Source organism: Amphibalanus amphitrite, unplaced genomic scaffold, assembly GCF_019059575.1.
Source record: "Amphibalanus amphitrite isolate SeventyFive unplaced genomic scaffold, NRLGWU_Aamphi_draft 000257F_arrow, whole genome shotgun sequence".
In the NCBI taxonomy this organism is placed as follows: Eukaryota; Metazoa; Arthropoda; class Thecostraca; order Balanomorpha; family Balanidae; genus Amphibalanus; species Amphibalanus amphitrite.
The window spans coordinates 716,239-733,961 of NW_024881752.1; the positions used below are offsets into that span (position 1 = coordinate 716,239).

Sequence of the window (17,723 nt, forward strand, 5' to 3'; positions counted from 1 at the left end):
AGCGGCAGTACCGGCGGGCCACGCGGCACCGGCTCAGCGCTCGCTGCGAGTGTGAGTGAACGGCGCGCCTGGTGGCTCCCAGCGGCCATAGGTCACAGGTCGCTAGCGTCACGGCCGGTCAGCCGGGCCGGTACCGACACCGTCTGACCACCGCGCTACGGCGGTCAGAGAGGAGAGACACCCGCTGCTGCTAGCAGAAGGGTGACTTCACACCTTAGGACGGCAGGGTCCGAGAGGACAGACACCCGCTGCTGGCAGTGGTGTATTAGTAAAGGAATCTTGGTGTGGTGACCTTACACCTTCGGGAAACAAGATCCGACCAAAGAGACACTAGCTGCTGAAAGTGATAGTGACCTCGGCTCACACCTTAGAAGGGCAGGGCCCGAGCGGACAGACACTTCTGGCAGTGCTGGTGACTTCAGACCTAGGAATGACAGCAGTCCAAGCGGAGAGACATCCCGCTGGCTGTGGCGGTGACCTCACACCTTAGGTCAGCTGTGGTACGGTGGTACTGCCGCCAGCTGCTCAGTTGGCACTGGAGGCCACCGCAAGCTCCGTGCCGCGGTCAGATTTGGCCGAGTAGCTCGGTGTGAGACCAGCTCGGTTTCACGGGCGAGAGGGGAGGGTCAGGTGAGGCCCTGGTGGTAGTTGTTGTTAATTGGGGCTTGATCTGAGCGATCGGAACTGCCGTCTTTGAGGCAGTCTCCGGACCACATCACAGGGTTTAAAGGCCACTGGCAAGGCGGGCCGCCAAAAACGAGCTAGGCCGGCCAACATACAGCGCCTGTGACCACCCCACAGGCCGCTGGCACGATCAGGGTAACCCCACCCACAAGCAGCCACCGCAGAATGGCGACCAGCGACCACCGACTGCCTACCGTGGGGCGCCGCAACTAGAACGTGACCATTGCACACTGGGGACGGTGCCAGAACCAGCACTTGGTTACCGGTAACGAGCCGCGTGCGGATGTTATCGCACCGCGCCGCCACGGCCCGCCGCGCGTCCGCGCTCGTGTCGCGGTCGACACGCCGTTTTCACGGTCGCTCCGCGGCTGTCAATTCGTCCTTCGTAGAGGAATGTCTGGCGTTCATGCCAGTGCTCACGTACAGTCTGTCTTAAAAGTACCGCGCAAAGTGACGGTGGATCCATCAAGCCTGACCGAGGAAAGGCCTGCTATAATTTGAAAGTCACCGAACCAATTGACCTTGGGGAATGGACGAGGATGTTCATTGCTTCGGTGACTCAAATCTAGCAGTCCTTCATCGGTCAGGCTTGATGGATCCACCGCCACTTTGCGCGGTACTTTTAAGACAGACTGTACAGGCGAACCGACAGAGACGGTGTGAGTAATCTATCTACCACATTCACGGAAATGGTGGACGGCCTGCTATCGGACCCGCCAGCCCGTGGAACTCACCGAGCCGGCCGCTGTACTTCCCCGACCTCCCGACCTCGTTCGACCTCGACCCCCGACTTCGCTCACCAGTTGCCAGCTTCAACAGCGACACGTCCGCTCCAGACACATGGAGCGAAATATGAAAACAGGAATGGAGCACAGAGAAGACAAACAAAATTTACATAATTAACATTTACGAATTTATGGTCTTTCGAAAGATACTTTGACATATAAGAGGGGGGGGGGGGCTCCCTGATTTAATTTCGATATTTTGGTATCAGACCACTAACGGACACAGCCTACACCAGCTAACACCGACTACGGAACCATCCATCCACCCACCACACACCGGTCACAGCGAGCCCATCTCTCCCCAGTCCTCTCTCCGTACCCGTCTTACATCAGCCTCGACGGCCGGCAGCAGGATGTGCAGCAGCGCCTGGTTCAGCTCCCGGCAGATAAACTCTCCCCGCGGAGAGCTGCGCGGAGTCGACTGACCCGGCGACGCCGTCGGCGGCGGCGAGCGGAACGGCGAACTGCAGCGACGCAGGCCCGACATGTCCACGCGCTCACCCACTTTGTGCATAAACTCCGTGAGAGACTTGCGTGGCCGCTCCATGGACAGTGCGCGCCGCTGCGAGCCTCACCGGCACACCACACCGCCGCTCGACTCTCACTGCCGGCCCGCAAGGCGGCGGCGGCGGCGGCGGCGGCGCGGCTGCCGGCTCCGACCGACAGGTGGCAGGTCCGGCGGCCGGCGCCGGTCGTCGTGTCGCTCCCGACGGAGCTCCACGGCCGCTGCCATGCGCCGGGTACCGGTCAGCACGGGCGGGCTCACTGAGAGGCTGGCACTGACGCCGTTGTGTTTGGCAGTGCCGAGTCAGGCGTGAGTGGCTGGCGGACGGGGTTGTAAGCTGGCCAGGCCGCCCGAGCAACAGGTCAAACTTGCAGGGATTCATTGAACTGACGTGACCAGCCGCACGGGTGGTCTCGACAATCAGAGGCAGTTGTCGACTACCTCAATCCCTCGATCGTCTGTATACACCACAACCCGAGCACGCGAGCAGCAACTCAGAACCTCGCTAAGTGTCATCGCCCACCGAAACGCGTGGGCCGAAAACTACGAATGTGCACGGGACGAGGTCACAAGCATTGCGCGGCTCGTTAGAGAGAACCAGCAACACTCTGCATTCAACAACATCCAAGCCAGGATCTGGACAAGAACAGAGCTGGTGACGTCCTTCTCGCAAACTAAGCCAATATTCTATTGCGGGAAATGTTTTGTGCGTGTAAGCATCCCTCGTCCGAGGAACGACAACGCAGCGGCCTGCGCACGGTCTCAGAACAGCCGTCCGCGCGCAGCTGCGACACGCACACTCTCCAGCCCAGCGTCCGGCTGAGCTGTCGGAAAACGGCGGCGCCGACACTGATTGCATGTCGCTCACAGAGCTATGTCCAGACGGCGGCACATCAACCACAAACTGCGCAGCTCGGCGCGGCGCTCCGCCGGCGGCCATTGGGCGCTCCGGGACAGGGGCGGCGCGCCGCCGGCCTATCTCTGTCGCCAGCCAGCCAGCGCCCGCCGTATATCTAGACTTATTGCAGCCGTAGTCGATCGAGCGACAGCGGCCGCCCCGATCTGCCTGAGGCGCCCCCAGACGGCAGTTCGCCCGGTCACCGCCAGGCGGCAGGGCGATCGGCGACCATGCGCGACGCTAACAACAAAGAACCTACGTCTGTTGTTCCTGAGACGGTGTTTATGTAACAAAGCCGGAATGCGCATCGTTACTACACAAAGCGAATTGATGAGCACGACAGTCACCATACGTCGCGGAATGCTGAAAGCCTTGTGCAATGTAGATTGCCTCATAGCACACTACTGAATTTGGAAAGCAATGCATTTTCATCGTGCAATCATACAATGATATTTTCCCGCGACACCCTCATCGGAGACCAGCTTCGCCAACAGCTAAAGGCTCAATAGCATGAGCCAAGCCAGCGAACCCTACCGCCGACAAAAGTTTGGAGAGCAGCCATACAATGACCGCGCTGTGCACTGAGCAGCGCGCGCTACTTCATCCCATCCGCCACGGTGATATGATAGCCGCTAATGGTATTATCTCGTCTCCCACGAGCGTCGATAAATTAATCGGACAGCGGACATCACTTTATTCAACAGAGGACGTTAGTGGGCAGCCACTTCTGCTTGACATTTCACTCTAAAAATAGCCGCTGTATTAGGGGAGAGTGGGGTAAGATGCCCAGGGTGGGAAAGACGCCCCACCCCCTCTAGCGGCGAAACGAATAATCGAACCTGGAAATTAATGTTCTTAGCGTAAAGCGGAAGCTTGCATTGTTAACTGCACAAAAATTTGCGAAGCACAATTGGGCAGCGGCTGGCTGGTGATTGCATGTTTTTTATTTGCTGCTTTCAAAAAGTATTTTGGTGTCAAAACATTGTAAATATCAAAGAAGGTAGATAATTTTTGCGTCCCATGCTATAGTCGTGATACATTAACATGCGTGTACTGTGTCCCAAACAGTTTGTTTCAGGGTGTAGTTTTATGGCTAACAAATTGTGCTGATTTAATGTTACTTCGGTACCTTTGGGTAAGATGCCCCAGGTGTCCTGATGGGGAAAGACGCCCCCCTAAATCCCTAGGCTGTCCTTCAAGCAGCCCGTCAAATCATTTATTACATACTTGTGATGAGAGACAAAAGCCGATCTGGGACTATTGAGAGTCCAGTACGGTCGGGTGCTCCCCATGCCGGTCGCTCGGCCCACACAGCGACTTTTTGGGCGGCATCTGACTCTGAGAGCCCTCACGACGGCCTCTGTGGGCCCCATTATTGGCTCCAGGGCCCCTCACGACATCCTTTGAGGGCTCCCACGTAGGCTCCACGGGCCGCGCTGGCATCTGAGGTCCCCACGATGGGTTCGAGGGCCCTCAAGCATCATGAAGACCTGTAAGGGCCCCACAGTGGTCTCCGAACGCCACCACGGAGGCTTGTTTGGCCGCGCTGGACTATGATGGCCCTAACGATGACCTCTGAAGCCCCTTACGACTACTTTTGAGGGCCCTTACGATGACGTTTGGTGTCTACTGCAGGCTCGAAGGGACTACTGATTCGTTCAGGCGATTCACGTGCCCATTCATGTCACTTATAGTGCAGGGGGCATCTTCCCCAACCCCAGGGGGCGTCTTTCCCACCCTGTGGGGTAAGATGCCCCCTTTCACTTCTTCAGGAAAACGCTTAATAGCAAAAAAGTTATCATATTTCAGGCACGAAAGTGTGATATTTTTGGAGAAAAATGATGTCGGCTTCCGTTGAAACTCCAAGTTTTTGCTTTCCGATCGTCATTTTCGAATAATATATGACATAGCAAAACCCTGGGCATCTTTCCCCACTCTCCCCTATATATTTTCATACGAATACCTATAACTGGTAAATGCCTGACAGCTAAGAACTTCCCCGCTTCGGCCAAGCCGGTACCATGCAGGCCATCATTCCTCAGAACCAATTCAGGCTCCAGTCTCATTACAGGACCAAATCGGGACCACCAGACCGCGGACCAGTTTGCTGCGCGCTTCGGATCGCTGTCTCCCCGGGGGGCCTCATCAGCGTGTTGCGCGCGGCTCGAGCGGCGCCGCAGGACGCTACTAACCCGGCTGACACGGCGGGGAGCCGATCCCGTCCGTCACGACTCTACCTACTACACCTTTTTGCGTTGTTCGATGGCCAATCAGCAAAACCCATTCGTCCGATCAGCACATAGGTGGCGCCAGTGAGAGGCATTCCGGCAAAACCCTCAGCATATGGGCAAAACGGAATGCTGATCCCACTCCACAGTTCGTCAGTTGGTATTACCTTCGCTATTCGCCATAACTGATTGAGTTCCGGCAAAACCTTTGACGATTAGGATAAATGCTTCGTCTTTCGTTAATATCCCTTCGTCGTTCACCAAAACATCCCCATGCTAATTTCGGCATTCCTCATAACATTTCGTCAAAACTAAAAACAGATCGCCCCTTTACAGAGAAGTATAAATATGACCGGGTTTATACAGTGCAGTGCAAGGCATAGGTGGCGAAACTCGTAGACCATTGATCTACATAAAAATCGGTAGCGTTCATGAGCGCCATAGGTACAATGTAGATGGACGTAGCTGACATGTTATCGGCTGATTGAAAAATGGACAGGCAACAGAGCAACAGGCTGGATAAGTTAGCCCCGCCTCAAACACCAAGGAACAGGCAACAGGCTGGAAAGTCAGCCCCGCCCCAAAAACCATGAAGGTGTCCGGCCGGCAGGGCCCGGCTTGCCATCTGTCAGCCATTCCCTCGCGAGTCCGACCGGCGCGGCCGCCCGAGGCGTTGTCCCATGACATCGCACGGGCAGTGACGCGATAATGACGGCCGACTTCGTGGTTTGTATCGAGGCGTTTAGGAGTCCGACGCTCAAGAATCTACATGCCTACTCGGTATGGCGCCGGTAGTCTCCTCGTAGCTATGGTATAACTGCCTTTTTCGGAATTCAATGGTTAATTGGTTGCAAATTGCGCTGGAACTGTCATAAGCCTCATCCCTGAATGCGTGATTAACCTTAAACATTGAATATGGCTAGATAAGCACTACATCATTGACATTTTGATCATTGACGAAAGTTTTAAATAAACAGTCATTGTTTACGCACAGTACCGATGAATTTTGCACGTCGACTAACCATTTTGTGAAATGTCGAAGCATTATGACAATCTGACAAAGTGTTTTGCCTGTGACGAACATTGTGCTCAATGAAAAAGAGTTATGCAGAATGGTTAAATGGAGTCCAGCCTGTTTTGCCGACCGTCTAACAGTGATGCACATCGCCGATGGGTTATTCTGAATGACGCTTGTCCAAACTGATGCCGAAATGGTTATGACGATTGGCCATCGAACAACGCAAAAAGGTGTACAGGCAGGTACGGCGGAGGGACGGCGCGTCGGCGCACAGTCCCTCTCCGCTACCGCCGGCTCAGGAGTAAGGATACACACGGTCTGATGCGTGAAGGTGAAATATGTAAATGCAAACAACCAAATTACTGCCATCGCTGGACAAGTGAAGATATCTTACCAAATACAGGCTCATAAGCATGCCGCAAAATTAACTGATATCTATTATACCTATTATAAAACATACGATTATAGATCCTAAGTTCAGCATCGCTATACCGGTGCCTCCTGCTTCAACAAACAGAACTCGCACCCTAACGAGACAGCTCAGAGGAGGGACGAGTCCTGGTCCACTCGGACGCCCGCCGGGCCACAGGTCAGGAGGCCGGTATCCAGTCCATTTGGTGGCCAGCGGCCGACTCCCGCGGGTCGGACTGACATTTCGGATAGGTCACAGCGGCGGACCAGCGCGCTGGACGGCAGTGCAGAGCAGACGGAATGTAGCGGGATATAGATCCGGCAGCAGCGCGGGCGAGGCTGGGGGAAGCAAGTCCAGCGCGCGGACAATGCTGGCGGTGAGGGTGGAGGGTGCTACGTCGACGACTCGTGACGGGCGGGGTGCCGTCGAGGTCTCTCTGAATCTCCGTCCATCCAGTCCGGTCACGAGTAGCGACAGCGGCCAGTACGGCACGCCCTGCCCCGCCCTGGCCAGTGTCCGCTCTCCACGGGCGGCCAACGCCGGGCCTTGGAACGCCAACCTTCAGCGAGTGGCTACCGGTGTTGCGCCGACCGAATCCGGCGCAAAAATGAGCCAATGAAACAGAAACATTTCAGCACACACAGTGAAACAAAGCAACAGAAGCGGTGCTTTAGAAGAATCCGATGATGCCGTGAGAAAAACAGCCATAAAACCACATCCTTGCGCCGTTTTCTTCACGCCCGGCGGCCACAAAGACTTCCAGGCGCTCCGAATCTGAGCCAGACGGTTTTTACTCGGTCCATCGATGCGTCAGACCACCGACGCTGTCTGTCTCGGCACTGGATAAGGCTCTCCGCCCGGCGGACGCCAGCCGCCAGCCGCCAGCCCCGCTGTGTGAATGACGTCACTGACATGTCGTGGAAGGCCGGGCTCACAATACCAGCGGCGTTAACTGCTCGGCCCTCCGGCCCGATCGGTACGCGGAACCGACACGGCCCGGCCGCCAGAGCTTCTGACTCACCCGTCAACCCCGGCCGGGGGGGGGGGGGGCGCCCATTCAATGCGACCCCACCACGACCTCAACAGCGCCACTTGAGGCAGCTCCCTGCGCTTCCGACCCAAGTGCTGTTCGGCCGATCGCCGGCAGGTCGTAGGTAAACACGGTATCAGTTTAAGAGCCATTATCGGCCGGGTGCCTTTGTCGCGCAGTGCCGCGCAGTCGGGCGGCCCTGACCGCGCCTGTCGACGCCGTGATTGTACTCTCCGAGAAACGGGCAGGCGCGCCATCAACGCGGCACACCATCCATTGTGTGCGGCACGGAGACGAGTCGCTGCCTGGATCGAATGGCTTCTCTCGCCACCGTATGGGATATAACACCAACCGCGACAATTCAACAACAGCTACCTAGGTGCCATAGACTTACGACAGACTCGAACCTACCCCCGTTCGTTTCAACATCTCCCAAACCCCCTCAGCCTCAGCTAGTGCTGCTGCTGGTCCGTATGGCCTGTTCGGCCCCGGTTCTCGGTGAGGCAACCCTGCCGACGGCAGCTCTAATCTCGAGAAATCGCCGTCTGCGCCGACAGCAAACGGTCGTCGGGACGGACACAGCCACTCGGGCCGAGCGACCGATCTAGCGACGGGCCGACCACGGCCGTTGTGTCGGAGGATAGGGGCGGGGTCTCCCTGAGAGCTCAAGGGCTCAGAACAGCCCCTGAGCACTGCTCCTCTGTTGGATAAGTGATTTCGAGAGTTGTCCCGACATAACTGAGAACATTAGGATTTATCAGTAGCTCGGCGCTTTTTAATGTGTTTTGATTGCCGCCGATACCTGCCTAGCAGCCTCCACACAACAATATCTCTTCCACCAACATTTCCAGACCGCTCTGTCTTCGAGCACTCAATGCGACCACAGCATCCTTTACCCTTCCCCGAAGGCTGGCCGGTCAGCGGTGACCGCCGGCGGCGGCTGACCAGCCGGAGACCGGGGACGCTCCGGCGCTCGCCGGGAGAGCAGAGCCGGCACTCGCCCGACGACCGGGAGAGGAGAGCAGCAGCGCCGCCGCCGCCGCCGCCGGCGTCGTCGATCGATGACGGCGGCGGCAGCGGCGTCATGAGCGGCTGCCCGCCATCGCCGGTCGGTAATGGTCACCCAGACCGGGTGGCCGGCGGTGATTAGCGCGGCCCGCCGCTGATGCCGGCCGCCGAACGGAGAGACGCCGGGTGGCATCGGGAATAGGGCTCGGCGCCGCGCATAATGGCACGGTAAACAACACAGACAGTCTTACTGGTTAGCACAAGCAATGATTACGCTCTGCATAACAACCGAGGTCTTTTCTATGATCAGCTAGCTGCACATACAAGTGGCGTGCACAAGAGCCAATAACTTACACACCGAAGATGCTGCAACAAAGATATACTGACATAGTAGCACCTCATGTCTTGACGTGATGATGATTATCTATGCCACAATACATTACTGCCGCAGCAACGCTTAACTCCACCTACGCTACCTATCACACCTATCCCAGCTCTCTAACCTTCACCCTGCCAGATCAACGCCCACCCGAGGTCGCGCCCCCTGCTGGAGCCCACACAGCCTTGAGCCGCCGCCGCCGAGCCGAGCCCGTGTGAATCACCGCCCCTCCCTCCACCTGCGTATCGTCGCCATCGACGAGCGTCAGCCGCCGCCGTAAACGGAGCGCGTCGGCACCGACGGCGGTCCAAACACCGGCCGCCGACGATCCGGATTCCGGCGGCACCTCTCCAAAATTCGACGCCAGCTTCCGTCATAGGCGCGGCGCGCGGCCGCCGAGTTCGGACCGGATTCCACGACGGCGTCCCAGCCGGACGCTATTTCCGTCGACGCCACTTCGCATACGCCCGGCGGACCCCATTCTGGAGCGTCGTTTTCGGAAGCGGTGCTGACGTGACCGGCCCGAGAGCCTTGGCTTCGGCTCTGCCCATCGTCACCTGCCCCGGAGCCGCGCCGCTGGGGGTTCCGGCGCCCCGCGTGACGCACCGAGCTGCGTGGCATGGACTACCACGCGCCAGACGGCATACCGTATGTGTATGCGTGGCACGTGTACGCACACGCGGCGACACGCACTGACACGTGCTGACAGACAAACTGACACGGCCCGCTGCTCGAGTTGTCTGTCAGAGTACGTGAATGTGCGTTCCACGCGTGGTTCGGGCAGCTGCTAGGAATGACATCGCTTCTATCCTGAAGACAAGAGCGCAACATGGGGCGCCTGCGACGCACGGCATGATGATGCAAGGTGACACGGCAGATGCATACCAAAGGGCAATTTTAAACGAGTAAAAAATAATCTAAATAAACTGTTTCATGCATACCAATACACTATGCCACATGAATTTGTTTCATGCACGCGTATTTCTTGCAATGAGATGCTTTTGGTAAGTTACTGTTGAATGCTTGCTGAATTTCGATGAAAGTCCTACATTCGAATAGAAAGGTCGCTGCGTTTCCGACCTTTTGATCAGCACCAGCCATGTTCGGGTCACGGATCTCCAGTGGCCGCTTGAGAGCAAAGTGAGCGAAGCGCGCAACTCACCAGTGACCAGCTCAATCGGACCAGATCCAGCTACACAGCACACAATAGCGCCGGCATTGATGGAGCGGCTCCACCCGGCCATTCAGCGACAACCGCCTCACCAATAATAAACAGCGCGGAGCGACGCAGTGCGGCGAGCATCGTTCAGCCGATCAACAATGCCGACCACTTCCCCAAATAGCGGCACAGATACATACAGCCGGCCCAACAGCCCATCAGTCATTGTAGTCGGTCGGCAGTCAACTGGAGCACTTGTTCCTGAATGAGCGCTGCTGGTGACGGGAGCAGGGGCCTCGCAAAATTTGGACACATTGTGTCACAGCTCAAATGCTATAATTTATTGTTGAAGGTGAAGAACAGGTCTCTTCATTTTTTTTTTCGTCCGACATTTGCGCTCAACTCAATCGAGCCGACAATCAGATTGCTAGCATCTTCAAAGTGAACCCCGAAACCACTTCAAATTTAACAACGCACCTCCCGGGTGAAACACGAAAACTTGACGAGCATACAATCCCTCCGTCAACTACGCCAAAAAGAATCTCATCATCCCAGTGACCACTCGTTTCCCTTCCTCCGTCCAGCCCTGGGGCACTCACCTGGACCTTTCTCTCCGAGTTGGTCTTCTTAAGCGGCGGCTTGGGTGGCAGCGGCCGTCCGGCCACGGGCGGGAGCTCGCCGGCACTCAGGGAGGGCGTCGCCGTCAGCTTGTTGTGCGACAGCTTCCGCAGCGGCGTCGGCAGCCATTTACGCCTGCCGGAGGAACCGCGCACGGCGCCGTCAGTGCACGACGCGCCGGTCGCGCCGGCCCGCGACATGACGGGGGTCAGACCAGCAGAGTCCACGTAAGAGCTATCGATACAGTGGGGACTGTTCCTCACTCGCACCCACGATATTCTAGTCCGACAACGCACACATACGGACCCCCACTTCACTGTCAGCACCGCTCGTCTCTGTCTTCACCACAGTGAGCCACCGACCCTGTATGTATGACCGGCCTCGAGCCGATAGTCCCCCCCCCCCGCGGCCGATACGCGGCCTATCGCACCAATGTTCGCTGTCGACACTGCGCCCAATAGGTCAGCGCGGCACGCGGCACCGTATCAGACCGGCGCGCCCGGTCTCGTGACAGACTGACAATCAGACACCGCCGACACGACACGGTACACCTGTCACACGACAGGTGACAGACAATGCAGTTAAACGGAACAGGTAATACGGTTAAACGGCAGTCACCTCGCTTTGTGGTTATTGGAACAGTATACCTACACATCATAAAACCACTCAAACCAGCACTCCTCAACGCATCACAAAGTCACGTCCAGTTACAAAAAAGAAGCAATAGACAAAGCCCCGCTGCAACAAAGGAATTAGGAACAGACAAAATCCCGTCACAATCAAGTCACACACAATAACCTCACATTGATAAGCTTCCCATCACACCACCATATTAGACCACATCCAACCACAAAACATAACCTCTGGGCCCGACACGCCCTACATTCCCCTCCATTCCACTCCCACTCCCATCACACTCTCTCGTCCCATATCAATCCCCTCTAGTCCCCTCTTGTCCCCTCTTCATCCCCTCCCGTCTCGATCCCCGCGCTTATCCGTCGCTCCGCCATCCAACGCCCACCTGTGGCCCTCACCGTCCCCCAGTCTCAGCCGGTCTCGTCATCGATTTTACGCGTCCGCCCTGCAGCCATCCACCTTGCCACTGACCGCGAATTGAGCACCGTCGGCCGCAACAGGTCGGCGGCGGCGGCGACAATCGATACGCGCCCAGTGATTTGCCCGTCGGCGATAAAGAGCGATCGACGCGCACGCCAGGTGTGGGCGGAGCGTGAGTGACGTTAGCGGAATAGCAGCTACTGGTCGTGGGGTAATCTGACAAACGCAGCTGATAGCTAGGAGACTCTTTCGGATGAAGAACATAATTCAATGTCATTAAACAATCTAGCAGCGATACCTATAAGGGACATCTGATAATTCTGATAGGAGAGAATTATCAGACTCATTCTGATGAAGGAGCAGGCATAAGATCACATTATGAACACCATCTTCGTGCATATGAAGGAACATTTCGAAGAATCTTTCTCCTTGGAAGTCGATACAATATACATGGGACAAGTGGCCAGACCGTCACATTACAGAATTATGAGGCAGTCCCTCCACTGAGGCTCAGACTCTCACACCGGCGCCAGGAGGTAATCAAGGTACATACGCGGACGTGACTCCACGCAATCGTCCTCATTACCCGCACCCCGTGGGGCCAATCAGCACAACATTAGACTGAGATGAGCTCCTGACCTGGAGCAAAACGACGCCAGTGAGAGCGGCGCAACTTTCAAGGACATGCCTAAAAATGATCAGCTAGGCAGTTACAACATTAATTAACCGTGTCGATGCGTAGGATAGTGGCACTAACAGGCCTACCTAACAGGCAAGCAAGAGCAAACTGCAAACTGCCATCGTCAAGCGACGAGGGAGTTCATTGGCATATAATCAAAATACCGGGTAGAACATTCCCAACTATGGATGGCGGAGCCTCTGGCTATAAAAGCCCACTTTTTCTAGGTTTTGAATCACACGAACCACACCAAGCCACCGGAAGACCCAGCACCAGACAGACAATAGACCAGGGCAGCAGACAACCTGTGACAGCGTTCTCCCAACTTAGCCTCAATGCCACTGAATTCATTCAAACGTTTGGTGTCCCCCGATTCAGCCACAGACCCTCGATACCCTCCGCTTAGAGCCCAAACCGGACAGGTCACCGGCTCATCAGAATCACAGATGAACCGACCCCAGCAGCGAGGACAACACTGAAAGGCGCTCTCTGGCCGTCACGACCTGACAACAGGACAGTCACGAAACTGACTACATTGCTTCACTCTTGATTTCACATACACGCGACTTCGACGCTTTCAGGCCACGTCACCTATCTAAACACATCAGCTCATCTGTGCCAATATCGCCTATCTAACATCACCCCGTTTTGACCGCACGTGGCAACAGTCCGTCCGTAGTATCTCCGGGGCCCGTCCCCTTATCGGTCTGATCCGTCCCGACGGCGGGGTGCCAAAAAGGTCACCGCCCCTGACCCAAGACCGGTGGCCATGGACGGGTAACAATACATGGGCTGAGAGGATCCACGCCCGCATCAGTAGGACGGTCACGATTTCCCAGAACATGAGTCATAGTCACAGCGTTTTAGCGTGCTCATACGCAGCTGGAAACATTTACCTACCGAGTCGAACTCACTCACATTGCGATCATACGCTACAACGTTTCCCCTCACGCACATACGCATGCATGCAAGTCACAATCGACGTGAAAGTGCGTTTTCCCTGATCCATACCCTATACTAACCAGCTCTCAATCACATTCGTCTCCAAACATGGACACCCACGCACTACTCCGTACACATTCCCACACAATCCGAGACACCCTGCACCCTTGCACTAAATTCCCAGACACCTCTACACTTCCTACATCCCCTACCCACCACTCCACCAAGCCAGACTACACCTCCCTACACCAGACGACACCCTCCTACAGCGGCTTAGTCGAGCGGCCGTCACGAAACCGGCAGCAGGGTAGCGGCGACAGGGACGGACCGCCCTGCCTCCGCCGAGGTCCCAGCCAAATACGGTAGCGCACAGCCGGCCGCAGCCCGGCGGCCGCGGCTCCGGCGCGGAGGCAGGTTATGGTCAGGTACTGGCTACGACGCAGGACGGTGACGCGGCAGCTCGACTAGGCTGGAACGGCGGAGGGCCAGCTTTTTTGTGTTTGGTGTAGTGACGCACATGGCTGGCCCACCAGAGAGACGTGATACTGACCGGGACTTCCCGTATCTCAAGACGAGATAGGAGAGAAAATGGGCTGACTAATGCTCTAGCACAGCATCGAGAGGTTGAGAGGAAAGAATAAATACACAGACGCACCAGCATATATGGGTACATGACAGATGCCAAACATCTCTGACAGAACACATCTACAGATAAACCTACCATATCAAACAGACATATCTCAGACCGACTGACTGACCAGTACACACCCAACAGCAGTACCAGACAGCCCGACGTCCAAGAGTCTCTCCGATAATCAACAGACAGCTCATTTCCTAGAGAGTCGCCCGGCCCGATATGGCCGCTACGACAGGCCTCAAACAGTGGCCGAGCTATGGGCTCGGCCACTGTTCACGATCCGGGACACGATCTGGCCGCTGAGACAGGCCTCAAACAGTGGCCGAGGTACGGGCAAACACACGGACAGGTGGTCGGTAGTGGCGGCGGCGCGTCGTGTTTGCCAACGAGCCGGGGGCGTGCCGCCGACGCCGGCGCCGCGCTCACGGCTGGTCGATGGCCGGCCGGCTAGACCCGCCTCCAGACCCGCCCCCTGTGCACCCTGAGAAGACACCTACACCGAGCATTACCCCAATCTCGGTCATTACTTACACCTCAGTCGGTCCATGACAAAACGCCCACTGGGCAGCACCCTTAGTTCAGACCATGCCCCCTAACACCTTTCCCAACAGTGAGCAGATCACCACGGCACAACGTCTCACAGCGTGACAACAACGTCCCTTTAGGCATTGCTAACTGAAGCACCCGACCACCGTCTCATCGTCACACGTTTAATCGCACACCCAAAGATACGTCACATTTAACCCCGGACGACATGACGCGTCACCGTCTGGCGTGCGCGACCACGTCCCGTAACCGACAACCACTGGCGAAATGAAAACACAAGAACACCACAACAGTTGATCAAACAACAAACAACATATTTTCTACATTATCATGCCTTTTCCCTTTGTCTGCGAGCACCCAGATGCGACCGCAGGCCGTTCGGGGGGGGGGGGGGGCGGCCCCCCAAGGCTCCGGTGTCCCCTGTGACCCAGCCCAGCGCCTGGCTGCCCCGAGGGGCGCGGCTGAGGAAGTCAGCCAGCCGCTCCGTCACTCACCCCGATAGGCCCTTCCGCTTGTTGACTGGCGACGAGGCTTGACTGTCACCGGCAGTATCTGTCAACACAAGGAGAGGGAAGGTCAGCTGGAGTTCAGCGGTCACCGTTAGCGGGGACGAGGGGACACTCACAGGTACCGATAATGATATGACAGTTCAGTAAACACTTAGACAAACAGTACACAGCTGTATTCGCCTTATCCACCACCGGCGATGTTTTACCGTCAGTGACTCGGGGAAGGTGTGGGGATGTAGCGAGGCCTGACACGATTCATCACGACCTGTCACGGTTTGGCCACGGTCCGCTCCGGTCCGACACGGCCTGTCAAAACCTGTCACACCACCGGAGACGGACGGCCGGAGGACCGCCGTCACATCCGCTCAAACTCGCGGCCGAAGGTGGCCTCCAGCCCGCCCACTATCCTTGTCACATTTCCACCAAGGAGTGATCTCAGAAAAGCGTCAGAAGATCGCCCGGTCACAAGATTTTATCCCATGCCACCAGGTGACCTCAAAGGACCTCCTAACTCCACCCCATCCCCGGGTTAGTCCGGAGGACAGGCTACTTCCGGCGCGCCTGTTCGGGGTCACGGCCAACAGAGCAGTGAGAGGGTTCGACCGACCACCACAGCCACACCGGCAGCTGAGAGCCAGCCAACACCAACAGGCTAATAGGGCGCCTGTCGCAGCCGTAACGGCTTCAGACAGCCCGCAACAGCGCCAGACAACGGCAACAGGCTCAGCCAGCTGGGCGAGAGGCACGCGCACGACAGCCGCGGAACAGCTTCGAGGAATAATGGGGAGGGGTCATAGATCCTCATTCAATCGGAAAACAGCTCGGTAGCATCGTGGGTGAATCAGAAACTCGGCGCGTCCCAACGTTTGGTCTGCAAGACGCACGCTAAAACGCGTGCCTGTGCGGCTAGGAGTCACCCGTAAAATCGCACCAGACAGCGCTGAGGTGGACGGTTAGAACTCAGACAAACTGAGTCAGAGATTGTGGAAAGCTGGAACGATCACCGTGAAGGTCGTGCCGTCGACGAAAACGAACACCAAAGAAATCCAGTTCACCCGCCTTGGAATGCGAACCACGCAGTAGTTCAACTCAAATATCATAAAAAAGAAAACATAATAAGACACAATAGGAAAACATGGAACAAAGTAGCGATGAAACGCGTTCAGAGTCATCTAGTTATATCAGAAGTTGAAACCAAGCATAGGTATACGATGCAGTCATTACATATAGGTGCTACCAAATCCTCAAAGAGTACCGCTCAAGGTCGATAGTAGGGGCTGTCGGAAACCGCCTCCTCCCCACACTGGGTGGTGGCCCCTGTCCAAAGATGCACGAGGCGTGAATCGACGCCGGCGGCCGCCTGGTGAGCGTCCAATACGGGTGGCGCAGAGGCCAAGCCGTGCCGCTCAGACGCGGGTGTCAGAGAACAGAAACTGTCAGTCGCGGTCGGTCGTGCAGTCGAGTCCGGGCCCGACGGGAGCATAGTCCGGAAAGTGTTATGTAAACATGCAAGATCCCTTTCGGTGTGCGTGCTCTTTTGGAATGCATGCTTGTCACTTATCTACTTGCGCAGCGGCAAACGTGAAACATTTGTTTCCTCAAAGACCATTGCAACATGAACTATCTCCACATTGCTGTATCATTTCAAGTATGACATAACCGATGTCACACACCTTTGCTACATCAAAGACGGCGGCGCCTGCGGGCGGACATCCCCTTGCTCTCCCTCCTATCTCTCATCTACCTTATGACACCTGCACCTGGCTGGCAGCCTCCGGAGACACGGGGAGACCCACCCGGTCCCGGGCGCGACTCACAGAGTCGGGGAGACCCAAAACGGAGACGTCAGAAGGTTTGACACAGAGATCTCGATACGCCGCCTGTACTCACACAGAAACAGGTCCTATCTGAGACGACAGTCACGCAGGACGGGCGTGAGGAGCCGCGTGGAGGCTGGTGGTTCCCGAGAGGAAGCGAGGGTCGGAGACGGACATCCCCGTCAGTTTCGGCGGCACCTGGTTGTGCAATGTGCATGAGGTGTGCGCGTCGTGTGCTTTGCCTCAGTGTGTGGTCCGTCACTCGTCAGAGCCCCAGAAAAGCGTCGATTAGCCGTGAGCACTAGCAGGGTGTACTGAACGCCATAAAAAACCTACAAAAGCAGCCACGCCCCACACACGTCAACTGAATAGACGACGGCTCACCACCTCTGGTGAAACACACCAAAACGGCGCCTGATCGAGGCCTCCCCTACCGAAGCCTCACACCGCCTCAGAGCGAGAGAGCGCCCTCAAGAGCGGCACAAGAACTATTCAGAGCACCTCTATCAGAGACGCCATGGTAAACAGCTCGGGGCCGGCAAAAACGGCGCCGCGTCTGGCCCGGCCGGCGGTCCTGTGTCGTGTGCCCGTCTGTCCGTGTCAGCTCGGGTCAGATGCGATTACACGGGGTTAGACGAGGTCAGTGGTTATCCGGTCTTATCGGACGGTCAGCTCGGTCGGATAGAGAGCGGCCGTCCGTCCGTGTCTTAGCTGAGCCTCGATTAATCTCACTCACCGGAGAGACGAGAGAACGCCCGTGACCTATTGAAGGTAGGAGCGGGGACGATCGGGAGGGGAAGAGAAAGGGGTGGA

At 56.7% G+C, this 17,723-nt stretch overlaps 1 protein-coding gene across 1 annotated transcript in view; it reads right to left on the minus strand.

Annotated features, from left to right (window-relative positions):
* The window catches only part of LOC122386626 (kalirin-like), a gene marked incomplete at its 5' end in the record, with an annotated part of 54,217 nt that overhangs the window by 32,701 nt on the left and 3,793 nt on the right, over positions 1 to 17,723 (minus strand). The window contains 2 exons of the mRNA XM_043375988.1: positions 10,706 to 10,859; positions 15,079 to 15,136. Coding sequence (XP_043231923.1) covers positions 10,706 to 10,859; positions 15,079 to 15,136 — 212 coding nt within the window. The remainder of the gene's footprint in view (positions 1 to 10,705; positions 10,860 to 15,078; positions 15,137 to 17,723) is intronic.